The sequence below is a fragment of the Heptranchias perlo genome, chromosome 4 (genome assembly GCF_035084215.1).
Source record: "Heptranchias perlo isolate sHepPer1 chromosome 4, sHepPer1.hap1, whole genome shotgun sequence".
Lineage (NCBI taxonomy): Eukaryota > Metazoa > Chordata > Chondrichthyes > Hexanchiformes > Hexanchidae > Heptranchias > Heptranchias perlo.
The window spans coordinates 127,394,931-127,409,341 of record NC_090328.1 but is presented as its reverse complement, the minus strand read 5'-3'; the positions used below and the strand labels follow the sequence as shown (position 1 = coordinate 127,409,341).

At 42.5% G+C, this 14,411-nt stretch overlaps 1 protein-coding gene across 1 annotated transcript in view; it reads left to right on the top strand.

Moving 5' to 3' along the window:
- The window catches only part of dnah6 (dynein, axonemal, heavy chain 6), a 475,651-nt gene that overhangs the window by 88,004 nt on the left and 373,236 nt on the right, over nt 1–14,411 (top strand). The window contains exons 19-21 of the mRNA XM_067983622.1: nt 937–1,149; nt 5,064–5,156; nt 10,471–10,590. Of these exons, the coding sequence (XP_067839723.1) occupies nt 937–1,149; nt 5,064–5,156; nt 10,471–10,590 (426 nt within the window). The remainder of the gene's footprint in view (nt 1–936; nt 1,150–5,063; nt 5,157–10,470; nt 10,591–14,411) is intronic.

Below are 14,411 nucleotides of genomic sequence, written 5' to 3'. Positions count from 1 at the left end.
ATACAGTGCAAGACTGCGAAAAAATACAAGAAGACGTTAATAAACTTGCAGAATGGGTGTGTAAATGGAAAATAAATTTCAATATAGATAAGTGTGAGGTGGTGCATTTTGGTAGGAGAAATAAGGAGGCCACACACTGCTTGGAAAATAAGAGTCTGAATGGGGTGGGGGAGCAAAGAGATCTAGGGATACAGATTCACAAATCATTAAAAGTAGCAATGCTGGTTAACAAGGCCATAAAAAAATGCAAACAAAGCAATGGGGTTCATTTCGAGAACAGTAGAATTGCAAAGCAGAGACGTTCTGTTAAACTTGTATAGAACCTTGGTTAGACCACACTTAGAATACTGTGCACAGTTCTGATCTTCATTTTACTAACAGGATATAGAGGCAATGGAGAAGGTGGGAAAAAAAATTACAAGGATGATACCAGAACTGAGAGGTTATAACCATCAGGAAAGGCTGAACACGCTGGGCATCTTTTCTCTAGAAAAGAGAAGACTGAGGGGTGACCTAATAACGGTCTTTAAAATTATGACGAGGTTTGATAGGATAGACATAGAGAAAATGTTTCCACTTGTCGGGGAATCCAAAACTAGGGGTCATAAATATAAGATAGTCACTAATGCGTTGAATAAGGAATCCAGGAGAAACTTCTTTACCCAGAGAGTGGTTTGAATGTGGAACTTGCTACCACACGGAGTAATTGAAGCAAACAGCATAGATGCATTTAAGGAAAAGCTAGATAAGTACATGAAGGAGAAAAGAATGAAAGGTTATACTGATAAGGTTAGATGAAGTAGGGTGGGAGGAGGCTCGTGTGGGGCATAAACACTGGTTTAGACCAGTTGGGCCGAATGGCCTGATCCTGTGCTGTAAAAGTTATGTAATTCTATGTAAATATATTCAACATTTTAATTCATTGTGATGTTGCAGCTTCCTGTAATCACTGATCTAAGGAACCCCTGCCTGAAGCACAGACACTGGGAAATAATGGAACACACTATTGGTGCTAAATTGCTTGATGCTCACGAACCTATAACTCTGGCTCGACTAATAGAACTTAACGTTTTTGACCATGCTGAGGAAATTCAGAATGTGTCAGGCCAGGCCTCCGGTGAATCTGCTTTGGAAGCAATTTTGAAAAAGGTGAGAGATTTGTTTATTGAACTGCTTTACCATTAATAAATGGAGACCAGTGGATTCACTCAGTGCATCACAGCCAGTAATCTAGCCAAGGTTTATTTCTCAGATAAGTCATGATGAACCTTTATTGCCAGAAATTACTGGATTGCCACCTAGATAGAGTAGGTGCTTGTATTATGAGGAGGTTACTGATTTTTTTTACAGTACAATTTTTTTCAGTTAAGTCACTTCAGAACTATCAGGTTTGTGAGGTGAGACCTCACAAGATATTGTTATTTTAGGATAATTAATTTTTCATATTCATTATCCTTTGTGTTTGCTACTACTGAGTCTGAGAATTTAACTGTCTCTGGGTTTGGATACAAATTGGCTAATGGTCCGGTGAAGAAATATTGTGGGAGTTGAGGGGCGAATATCCATGTTTGCAGATGATACTGAACTAGGAGGTGTATAGTAAAGTGCGAAGAAGAGATCAGAAAATCTGGACAGTAAAGCATATAGGCACAGGATCAAACTGGTGAAAGGGAAATTTATGACTGACACTGGGAAGTTGTTCTTCAGTTGTTCTATCGATCTCAGTCTTAAAAACTCCAATTGCCCTCACATCAACAGCATTTTGGAGGAGGGGATTTTAGATTTCTACAACCTTTTGTGTGAAAAAGTACTTCCTGAGTTTGCTCCTGAATGTCTTAGCTCTAATTTTAAGATTATGTCCCCTCATTCTTGATTCCCCCGCCAGAGGAAATAGTTTCTCTGGGCGCTAAATTGGGCCTCTCCAACATCCAAGATGGTGCCTTGGATGCGCACGCATGTTTCCTGTGTGACATGCGCCAGAACGCCATCTTGGTATAGGAGTTAGCACAGATAACGAATGCTGGAATCATGTAAAGTAGGGAGAAAATGGCTTCAATCAGTGTGCAACGCTGATTTAAAGTGATAAGTCCCAAAATGGTGTCTGACGCTCAACTCGATGCACAGTCTTAACCCCGACCATCTGAACATGTCTTAGAGTGCCTGGAGGACCCCCCCACCAGCGCTACTTAAAGGGACTATGCAGGATTTACAGGTTAGTGGCTGGATTATTGCTTCTGGCTGGCGAGACATTTGTAACTGTTTTTGGAGGTCTCTTCGACTTCAATACTAGGACGCGGGGACATAGCCTAACATTTAGAGCCAGGACGTGCAGGAGTGAAGTTAGGAAATGCTTCTACATGGAAAGGGTGGGAGACATTTGGAACGCTCTTCTGCAGACGGCAGTTGATGCTAGCTCACTTGTGAATGTTAAATCTGAGATTGTTAGATTTCTGTGACCAAGGGTATTAAGGGGTATGGGGCTAAGACGGGTATATGGAGTTAGGTCACAGGTCGACCATGATCTCATTGAATGGCGGAACAGGCTCGAGGGACTATATGCCACTGCCGCTTGCTGCCTCTTGATATGCGCCATCTTTTCTCGCAAGAAAGCGGGACGTGTGTCTGGGTGATGTGCCTGTCATGGTGTGGCCTGTGAGTTGTGGGTGGGCGGCTTGAAACAGTGGTGATGTGTAAGGGTGAGCGGAAGCATTCGATTGGAAGAGTTGAGTAATGATGGAAAGAGTTTGTTGGTATGTGGGTGATGGGGGATGTAGTGCGTGGAGCAGTGGATGCAGCTAGTTGGTAGGAGACGCCACTTGACAGTTGACCTCACTCACCTTGACCACTCATGTCAAGGCATTGAACTTCTTCCCGCACTGCAGCCATGTTCATGATGCTGCGCGCCTGGCATTGACTTTGTCCCCCGCTGCCTCCCACTGCCTTTTGAGTATATGTCTGGAGGGCCTCTTGCTCCCCCCCCCCCCCCCCCAACCCCCACTGCGGATTCTGTCCACCTCTTGCACCCAAGGTCTCTAGTGCATCAGCAGAGAACCTTGGTGCATGCACTCTCGCAGGCCTGGTACCAACTCAAATCAGCCGATTGGTGAGGTTTGGCATGCAGATTGTAGGATGTGGGATTTAGTAGTGCGCAACCTTTATTCAATGTTTTACCGTAACTCATCAGTGTGTAAACATAGGGAATAGGGATGGGACCCATCTGTGTTTTACGTAAAACAATGTCTGATCTCCGTTCAGACTCCGTGCAGACAGTAGACTGTTATTTTTAGCAAATAACAGGTACCAGCTAACTTTAAGAGATTTCTAAGAAACACCCTCCCTTTAAGAGATAGCGCTCCCTCTGTTGGTGGAAAGTGCAAATTGCATTGATTCCATGTGCAAAGCCTGGAAAGGAACGCTGATTGCAGGTAAGTCCTCGGGTGGATCGAAACTTGCGTCCTGCCTGCGCAGGGGCCATTGGGCGCGGGGTAATAGCACATCACGCTACCTGCGTCCAAAAACGACCCCTATTGAAGTTTTCCCCCTCTGTATCTACCTTATCGAACGCTTTTAACATTTTAAACGCCTCGATCAGATCACCTTCAATTTTCTATGCTCAAGGAAATACAAACCAAGATTATGCAACCTGTGCATAATTTAACCCTCTAAGCCTCAGTATCATTAAAACAGGTGGGAACTTCATTTTAGCATTCTTTTGGGGGAGGGGCGTATTGCACACCATTTCCTGATGTTCAGGTATGCCGGACATCATTTCCAGCATTGCTGGAGATTCAGCTGTGGTGGTAGCTAATTTAAAAGCCACAAGCAAATTGAATAGATATTTTTCAGTCATTTCTTAACATCTGTGATGATTTTATTTTGAATTTTTTTTCTGCTGGCACTTTGGTTTTCTTGAGCCTTTTCACCAACTGTTCTAATTGATTTTTTTTTTTGCCCCAGCACCATTACTGGCACCAGTTGTTAAGGCTGTTAATGGGTTCTGAGCCTTTCCTCAGGGCTTTCTGAATTTTTGTCCTCCTATTCTGATACCCCCCTTTAATTGTCCCTTTACTTTGAAATTTCATTTACATGCTGCCTGCACCTTTCCGAGTATGCACTTGAAACTATGATCTGACCTTGGAAAATTGGGTCTTAGTGAAGTCTGTCTAAAACCTGCCGCTAGCCATTTGGTCTAAACTGTACCAATAATGGAAAATATCGGTTCTGTATCTATACTAGAATGATTTAAATTAAACACATTCCCAAATAAATTGCACTAAGGTACCTTACTGTATCTCCAGCACAAACTTGAGTAGCTTCTATCCTTTCAGAAGAGCTTAACAAAATTTTCAGTGTGTTTAGCTGTAGGCCAGTATTGGTTGTAATAGAGATCTTTAAGATTATGAAAGGGTTTGATAGGGTAGACATAGAGAAGATGTTTCCACTTGCAGGGGAGACCCAGAATTAGGGGCCATAAATATAAGATAGTCACTAATAAATCCAATAAGGAATTCAGGAGAAACTTCTTTACCCAGAGAGTGGTTGGAATGTGGAACTCACTACCACAAGGAGCAGTTGAGGTGACTAGCATAGCTGCATTTAAGGGGAAGCTAGATAAACACATGAGGGAGAAAGGAATAGAAGGATATGCTGATAGGGTAGATGAAGTAGGGAGGGAGGAGGCTCATGTGGAGCATAAGCACCGGCTTGGACCTGTTCGGCCGAATGGCCTGTTTCTGTGCTGTACATTCTGTGTAATTCCAGATATATTCATCGAGATCTATTTTCACTTTCTTAAGTGAATTTGAATAGCAGACCTATTTCAATGAGGGTAAATGTAAAGAAGTGCATACTGGAACATGATCAAGGGTTGCTGATCATCAACGGTGGAACAGTGAAAGGATATATTCATTTGGGAGTGCAAAACAATATTTCAGTTTAATTGAATCAGTACCTAGATGATTGCTATTTCAAAGTATATACTTTTGTTTGATGTGATGTCTGTAATGTAATTTTATTATTAATTCATTATCATTGATAGTGTTTTATAAATGTTTTATTTTTAGGTGGAAGATGGATGGAAAATTACTGAGTTTACTGTGCTTCCTCATCGTGATGCCAAAGATATTTTTATTCTTGGTGGCACTGAAGAAATTCAGGTAAAGATGATTATCCAGTGAACTGTGTCAATAAATCGTCCCATTTTTGTCATCTGCAGAGCCAAACCAACATCAATTGCTCCTGGCATTCATTTCCTCTGCCACCTCTTCCCACTGATGACGGAGATGTTGCCAGGAGGGCTTTTTGAGGGCTTAAATGTGAGGTTATGCACTTTGGCAGGAAAAATCAGAGAGCAAGTTATTATCTTAATAGCGAGAAACTGGAAAGTACTGCAGTACAAAGGGATCTGGGGGTCCTAGTGCAAGAAAATCAAAAAGTTAGTATGCAGGTGCAGCAGGTGATCTAGAAGGCCAACGGAATGTTGGCTTTTATTGCTAGGGGGATAGAATATAAAAACAGGGAGGTATTGCTGCAGTTATATAAGGTATTGGTGAGACCGCACCTGGAATACTGCATACAGTTTTGGTGTCCATACTTAAGAAAAGACATACTTGCTTTCGAGGCAGTACAAAGAAGGTTCACTCGGTTAATCCCGGGGATGAGGGGGTGGACATATGAGGAGAGGTTAAGTAGATTGGGACTCTGCTCATTGGAGTTCAGAAGAATGAGTGGCGATCTTATTGAAACATATAAGATTGTGAAGGGGCTTGTTCGGGTGGATGCGGTAAGGATGTTTCCAAGGATGGGTGAAACTAGAACTAGGGGGCATAATCTTAGAATAAGGGGCTGCTCTTTCAAAACTGAGATGAGGAGAAACTTCTTCACTCAGAGGGTAGTAGGTCTGTGGAATTTGCTGCCCCAGGAAGCTGTGGAAGCTACATCATTAAATAAATTTAAAACAGAAATAGACAGTTTCCTAGAAGTGAAGGGAATTAGGGGTTACGGGGAGCGGGCAGGAAATTGGACATGAATTTAGATTTGAGGTTAGGATCAGATCAGCCATGATCTTATTGAATGGCGGAGCAGGCTCAAGGGGCCGATTGGCCTACTCCTGCTCCTATTTCTTATGTTCTTATGTTCTTATCCCTGCGGGAAGAGGATCACCTTCCTCCTGTCCACTGCCTGCACCAGGGCCTCCCAAGGCAGAATCAGAGAACTTGTGTCCTCTCAGTACTTGCCACAGCTACTTCTCTCCTACCAAGTGTTTCCATCCCTCTGCCAAAGTGCACCTCCCTTTTAAGAGGTGCTGGCTGACTTTAAGTGGCGTCAGAGAGGCCCGACATCCACCCTCCCAAACAGGTGTGCAGCCAATGAATAGTATGGGTAGCGCTGGCTGCACGCCTGAATGATGATCATGAGCAGACAGCGTGAACATTACGTGCTGCCTGGGACAACATGTACAGGCACGTGCAGTGCGTACCCGTTTTCGGGTGGGATCGAATTTCTAGGCCCATGTGTGAGTAACTATGAGGACTTTGCTTTCACCAATCGCTGTATGTCAGTGAAACAATGTGCTATTTCACCACACCACTTGAGAAGATTTTTAAAAATGTTCTCCCGATATGCAATGCTATTGGAATGGAACACAATTGCTTTAAAAGTGTGCAGTATCCAAAGAGATCTAATTTACTATCACTTGCTATTGTAGGCTGCATTTTTAAAACATGGGTCAAGTCCCACTCCAGAGATTTGAGCACATAATCTGGACTTGCACTTCAGTGCAGTACTGAGGGAGTGCTGCATTTTCGGAGGTGCCATCTTTCGGATGACATATTAATCCGAGGCCCTGTCTGCCCTCTCAGGTGGACGTAAAAGACCCTTTGGCGTTATGCGAAGAAGAGCAGGAGAGTTCTCCTGGTGTCCTGGTCAACCTTTATCCCTCAACCAACATCACTACAACATATTATCTGGTCATTTATCTCATTGTTGTTTGTGGGACTTTACTGTACACAAATTGACTGGGGCATTTGCCTACATTATAACAGTGACTGCACTTCAAAAGTACTTCCTTGGCTGTGAAGCGATTTGGGATGTCTTGAGTTTGTGATAGGCGCTATATGGATGCAAGTTCTTTCTTTCTGTACTGGTTAATCTCCCACGGCATTGCACACGAGGTGGGGTGGGAGGGGTGGTAGGCGCAGGGTGGTAATTTTGACTGTGCAAAAATTTAAAATGGATGATAGAGAATCAGCAGTCCATTATACATTATCATACAAAGTCAAAATTACTCCCAGGGAGTCAAGACCTAGTATAGTCTTTAGGGGAAGTAGAGTTAGAGGACAGGGGATTGGATCAGGGCAAACAAATATAATTCAGTCCCCATTTTAAAGTCATACATTCTGTCCTTATTTTTATATTTGATTTGATATTATTTTTACTTGAATAGCAAAGCAGGGGTAGGGGTTGAGAGTCAGTTTAAAGACCTTTCCACATAAAAAAAGGTCTTTGTTACGGAAAAACCCAGAGCATGATCTGTTGGATGTTAAAGCAGTAGAAGAAATGGTTCGTCTCATGTGCTGTTAGGGACTGAAGGGAAGAAGACAGGCTGAAGAGCAGGTGGACGCAAAACTGGGGTGCAACAGCGCTACCACTGGTAGGAGGGCGTATTATAGCATAGCAAGTTTACATAAGTTGTTTCCATTATAAATATGGACCTAGGAATTTGTAATAGATAATGATGACACAAAACTGTGTCAGAAACATGACAACAGGCACTAATGTTTTATAGACAGGAAGTGCATGCAGATGTAAGATTTTGAATGTAATAGATATGAGTATACAGACATGCATTTCTCGCAGCAATCAACAACAACAACAACGTGCGTTTATATAGCGACTTTAACATAGTAAAATGTCCCAAGGTGCTTTACAAGAGCAATTATCAAACAAAATTTGACACCGAGCCACATAAAGTGACCAAAAGTTTGGTCAAAGAGTTTGGTTTTAAGGAGCATCTTAAAGGAGGAGAGAGAGGTAGAGAGGTGGAGAGGTTTAGGGAGGGAATTCCAGAACTTAGGGCCTCGGCAGCTGAAGGCACGGCTGGCAATGGTGGAGTGATTTAAAATTGGGGATGCAAGAATTGGAGGAGCGCAGAGACCTCGGGGTTGTAGGGCAGGAGGAGGTTACAGATATAGGGAGGGGCAAAGGGATTTGAAAACAAGGATGAGAATTTTAAAATTGAGGCTTTCCTGGACCAGGAGCCAATACAGGTCAGCGAGCACAGGGGTGATGGGTGAATGGGACTTGGTGCGAGTTAGGATACAGGCAGCAGAGTTCAGAGTCAATTTTTAGGAAGGTGCACATGAAGAAGTTGTACAATTGTGCATACTCTTTAAAATATATATACCATTCTTTATCAAGTTTTCCCAGGCCAAGAAGCTCGACACCATCCAAGATAAAGCAGCCCGCTTGATTGGCACCCCATCCACCACCCTAAACATTCACTCCCTTCACCACCGGCGCACTGTGGCTGCAGTGTGCACCATCCACAGGATGCACTGCAGCAACTCGCCAAGGCTTCTTCGACAGCACCTCCCAAACCCGCGACCTCTACCACCTAGAAGGACAAGAGCAGCAGGCGCATGGGAACAACACCACCTGCACGTTCCCCTCCAAGTCACACACCATCCCGACTTGGAAATATATCGCCGTTCCTTCATTGTCGCTGGGTCAAAATCCTGGAACTCCCTTCCTAACAGCACTGTGGGAGAACCGTCACCACATGGACTGCAGTGGTTCAAGAAGGCGGCTCACCACCACCTTCTCGAGGGCAATTAGGGATGGGCAATAAATGCCGGCCTTGCCAGCGACGCCCACATCCCGTGAACGAATAAAAAAAAAAATTCCCACCTAATAGCAAGCAACCTGCTCCCAGACTTCTGCTGAAACCAATTTTCATCAGGTCACAAAGAGTTGTATCTAATTCACCTGCAGATTTTCCTTCCCTCCCTTTTAGGAAGCACCTGAACTCTGAATGACGCATTGCTGAGGTTGAGAACTTGCCATTGTGTAAATTACAGCTATGAATTTGCTTCGTATCATTTTGTTGCATAGAATGCTAGAGACTTTTCAGATGTTGTCTTCTTACAGAATCCTTAATACTACTGTGTGATTCACATGTTAATTAATGTTTACTCCACAAGATAGACAGATTGATGAAATGGGCAGGCACATGGCAGATGAAAAATTTGAAGAGATACATTTTGGTAGGAAGAATGAGGAGAGGCAATATAAACTAAATGATACAACTTTAAAGGGGGTACAGGAACAGAGAGTTCTGGGGGTGTTTGTACACAAATCTTTGAAGGTGGCAGGACAAGTTGATAAGGCTGTAAAAAAAGCATATGGGATCCTTGGATTTATAAATAGTGGCATAGAGTACAAAAGCAAGGAAATTATGCTAAACCTTTATTAAACACTGGTTAGGCCTCAGCAGGAGTATTGTGTTACATTCTGGGCACCACACTTTCGGAAAGATGTCAAGGCCTTAGCGAGGGTGCAGAAGAGATTTATTAGAATGGTACTGGGGATGAGAGACTTCAGTTATGTGGAGAGACTGGAGAAGCTGGGGTTGTTCTCAGAGCAGAGAAGGTTAAGAGGAGATTTGATAGAGGTTTTCAAAATCATGAAGAGTTTTGATAGAGTAAATAAGGAGAAACTGTTTCCAGTGGCAGAAGAGTTGATAACCAGAGGACACAGATTTAAGGTGATTGGCAAAAGAACCAGAGGCGACATGAAGAAAAAAATTTTTACGCTGCGATCTGGAATGCACTGCCTGAAAGGGTGGTGGAAGCAGATTCAATAGTAACTTTCAAAAGGGAATTGGATAAATACTTGAAGGGAATAAATTTGGAGGGCTATGGGGAAAGAGTAGGGATGTGGGCTAATTGGATAGCTTTACCATAGAGCTGGCACAGGCATGATGGGCCGAATGGCCTCTTTCTGTGCTGTATCATTCTATGATTCCCAACACAATTGAAAGTGGGCAAAAGATGGCATGCCTAAAATTTTTCAGGTAACCTAATTTGGGGCCGATTAAGATTATCACACAATTGTATATTTTCTTCTTGCACATCTTCCTGCGATTGATATCTAAAGGAAATACATGTCAGCATGTAATTATATTATGTACTTCAAAAAAACACACTCAGAAAAATTCTAATCTTTATTGAGACTCCCGGAAATGAATGCTGGAAAACAAATCAAAGGAATAGAAAGTAAAAATAAAGACTTCTGAAATTTTACACTTTTAGAGCTCGCTGATGCATTTGCTGAAGGATTGAATCAAAAAGTGATGGCTGGAGGTAGATAGTCCTGTGGTATTCAAACTTCAGTGCCCAATAAATATGAGTGTTCTACATCCTAGTTCAAGTTTTCAGTTGAATAATTTAAAAATAAAATTGTTTGTTACAGGCATTGCTGGATGACAGCATTATCAATGTATCAACCATAGCCTCCTCACGCTATGTTGGGCCTATTAAAGGTCGTGTTGATGAGTGGCAAAGGCTTCTCTCACTATTCAGTGAAACTTTGGTGAGTGTTACAATTTTTATAGTGGTTAGATTAGGAAAAGTTTCAGCTTTACGGATAGGTACTTTGTTATGCTCTGATGTTTACCATGAAGAATTCTAAGACTTACTGAAGTGTCAGTATGTGTCTATAATGCACATTGTGTAAAACATTTTTTTAAAAATGCTATATTTTGTATTTTCTTGTGTGCAATATTTATGTGCAGTATTATAAAATGCTTAATTCTCCATAGAAATGAAGCGGGGAATTTTCTGTGTGTCTGTAATTTTGACACCAGTTAACACCAGTGATAAAATATCAAACTTGACATAAAAGTTTGTCTATTTGTTAATGAAATGCTATACATTTAACTAATACACCACTTATTAGAGGACAGATCCAATGAATTGAAGCAATGCTACATTCTTCAGGATAATGCATCTTCCACAACAACCCTAAAATGAACCAAATCTAATACTTGAATTTACATGCCATCATGTCGAAATGTCTCAGTGTTTCACGCAATGGCCTAAAAATTTGGGAGTGCCCATTTTTGGACATTATTTCTTTAACATACCCTGAGTGGCAACAGAACGCGTCTAAAGGATTTGACATCCTCAACTTCTCTATTCAGCAGTTCACATCTGCCACAGCTGTGCTCCTTCCTGATCAAAGGAAGCTCCCTGTGTAGCCTTCTCTGCAGGTTCAGCCAGAACAAACTGGCCGGCATACCACTTTAACTCTGAATGGTGTCTGAAAATCAGAGGTTGATAAGAAAGATGAGGATGAAGTGCTTGTCTTCACTGACAAGCTGGTAAGGTTTTTCAACGCACTCAATGCCAGCGTAATAGAAACATGGAATTCTCTCCTCCGGGAGGCTGTGGATGTTGGGACAATTAGAGCTTTCAAGAGTGAGATCGATAGGTTTTTGTAAGGTAAAGCTATCAAGGGATATGGAGCTAAGGTAAATGGAGTGGAGATACAGATCAGCCATGGTCTAATTGAATGGCAGAGTAGGCTTGAGGGACTGAATGGCCTCCCCCTCTTCCTATGTTCCTAGTCCAGGTGTGTCAGTTCTGGATGCCTCTCTTCCAGGCATTTTGTTCATGATCTTACAGAAGTTCTAATGTTTTACCTTTGAGATTTATCCTGCATCTCTGTTTCTGGACCATCTGGGAGTTTGGGCAGACATCTGGGAATAGCCCAGGTTATTTCCAAGATAGAGGGACCTACTGGGTACAGAATGGCACTGCTGCCCTGTCACGCATCCAACTGAACGCTGATTCAGGTGCCTTCTCAGCATAGGAGGTGAATGCCTGGCTGGAGAAGTGGTGCAGGAGTGAGGGCTTCAGATTCCTGGGGCAATGGGAACAGTTCTGGGGCAGGAGGGACCTGAACAGGGCTGGGGACCAATCTCCTCACAGGGCGATTAACTGGTGCTGTGGGGAAGGGTTTAAACTAATTTGGCAGGGGGAGAGGAACCAGGACATAGCAGCAGAGAGGAGACACAAGGTGCATAGGAAACTAGGAAGGACAAACAGCAACAAAATAAAGAATAGTGTAGAAAGAGCAGGAATTAGATGGAGGAAAAAATCAAAGCCGACCAGCTGGAATGCATGCGTGTTAATGCGAGGAGTGTTACAAATAAGGTTGATGCACATGGGGTTATGATATAGTGGCTATAATGAAGACCTAGCTTAAACATGGGCAGGAAAGGGAACTAAACATTCCTGGCTACAATGTATTCAGGAGGGATAGGGAAGGAAAAAAGAAAGGCGGTGGTGGGGGGTGGGGGGGTGGGGGCGGTGGTGGCAGTGTTGATTAAGGATAATATTGCAGTTCTACAGAGGGACGATATACAAGAGGGTTCAAAGACTGAATCTATTTGGTTAGAGTTAAGGATCAGAAAAGGAGCTGTTACATTGCTGTGTGTTTACTGTAGACCTCCAAATAGTGAGTAGGAGATGGAGGAGCAAATCAGTAGGCAAGTTTTAGAGAAATTTAAAAATAATAAGAGCAGTGATAGTAGGGGACTTCAATTACCCTAATATAGACTGAGGAAAAAAAGTGTAAAGGAGCAAGGAGGGTGAAGAATTCCTAAAATGTGTACAGGAGAACTTTCTTAATCAGTATGTTCCTATTCCAACTAGGAAAGAAGCAGTGCTGGATCTAGTTCTAAGGAATGAAGTAGGGGCAAGTGGAGTGTGTTTCAGTGGGAGAACATCTGGGTAATAGTGATCATAATATAATTAGACTTAAAGTAGTTACAGAAAGGGACAAAGAAAAATCAAAGGTGAAAATACCCAACTGGAAGAGAGCCAATTTCAGTAATTTGAGAAGGGATCTAGCACAGATGGACTGGAAACAAAGATCGGCCAAGAAAACAGTAAATGAGCAATAGCAGGCCTTCAAGGCGGAGATAGTTCAGGTACAAATCAAGCATATTCCCATAAGGAGGAAAGATGGGGCATCCAAAGCTAGAGGTTCCTAGATGACAAAGGAAATAGAGGTTAAAATAAATCAGAAAAAGGTGTATGACAAATGTCAGGGACAGAATACAGAAGAAAACCAGGCAGAATATAGAGAACGCAGGGGGAAATTGAAAAGGGATATAAGAGAGGCAAAGAGAGAGTATGAGAAAAGATTAGCAGGTCACATAAAAGGGAACCCAAAAATTTTCTATAAACATGTAAAAAGTAAAAGGATCGTTAAAGGAATGGTGGGGCTGATTAGGGACAAAAAAGGAAATCACCTTGTGGAGGCAGAGGGCATGACTGAGGTATTGAATGAGTACTTTGCATCTGTCTTCCCAAAAGAAGAGGATGACGTTAATGTTGCAGTAGAGGAGGAGGGTGTAGAGATATTGGATAGGATAAAGTTGATAGAAAGGAAGTGCTAAATAGGTTGGCATCACTCAAAGTTTACAAGTCAGCTGGTCCAGATGGGATACATCCTCGCTTGCTGATAGAAGCAAGGGTGGAGATAGCAGAAGCTCTGACCACAATTTTTCAATCCTCCTTGGATATGGGAGTGGTGCCAGAGGACTGGAAGATTGTAAATGTTATACCCCTGTTCATAAAAAGGGAGAGGGATAAAACTGGTAACTACAGGCCAGTCAGTCTAACGCCAGTGGTGAGAAAACTATTAGAGACCATGGTCAAGGTCAAAATTAATTCTCACTTGGAGAAGCATGGGTTAATAAGGGACAGCCAGTACCCATTTGTTAAAGGCAAATTGTGTCTGACTAACCTGATTGAATTCTTTGATAAAGTAACAGAGTGGGTTGATGAAGGTAGTGCAGTAGATGTGTATATGGACTTTCAAAAGGCATTTGATAAAGTACCACATAACAGACATTCGGAAAATAGAAGCACATGGGATTAAAGGGTCGGTGGCAACTTGGGTACGTAATTGGCTAAGGAAGACGAGGCAGAGAGTAGTGGTGAATGGATGTTTTTCTGACTGGAGAGAAGTATGCAGTGGGGTTCCCCAAGGGTCAGCATTAGGACCATTGTTTTTCTTGTTATATATAAATGACCTGGACTTGGGTATAGGGAGTACAATTTTGAAGTTTGCAGATGATACAAGAGGCCATAGATTTAAAATAATTGGCAAAAGAGCTAGTGGGGAAATGAGGAGACATTTTTTCTCACAGGTTGTTATCATCTGGAATGCTTTTCCTGAAAGGATGGTGGAAGCAGATTCCAGAGGAACTTTCAATAGGCAATTGGACATGTACTTGAAGAGGACTAATTTGCAGGGTTATGGGGAAAAAGCTGGGGTGCGGGACTAAATTGGATAGTTCTTTCAAAGAGCCGGCACAGGCACGATGGGCCGAATGGCCT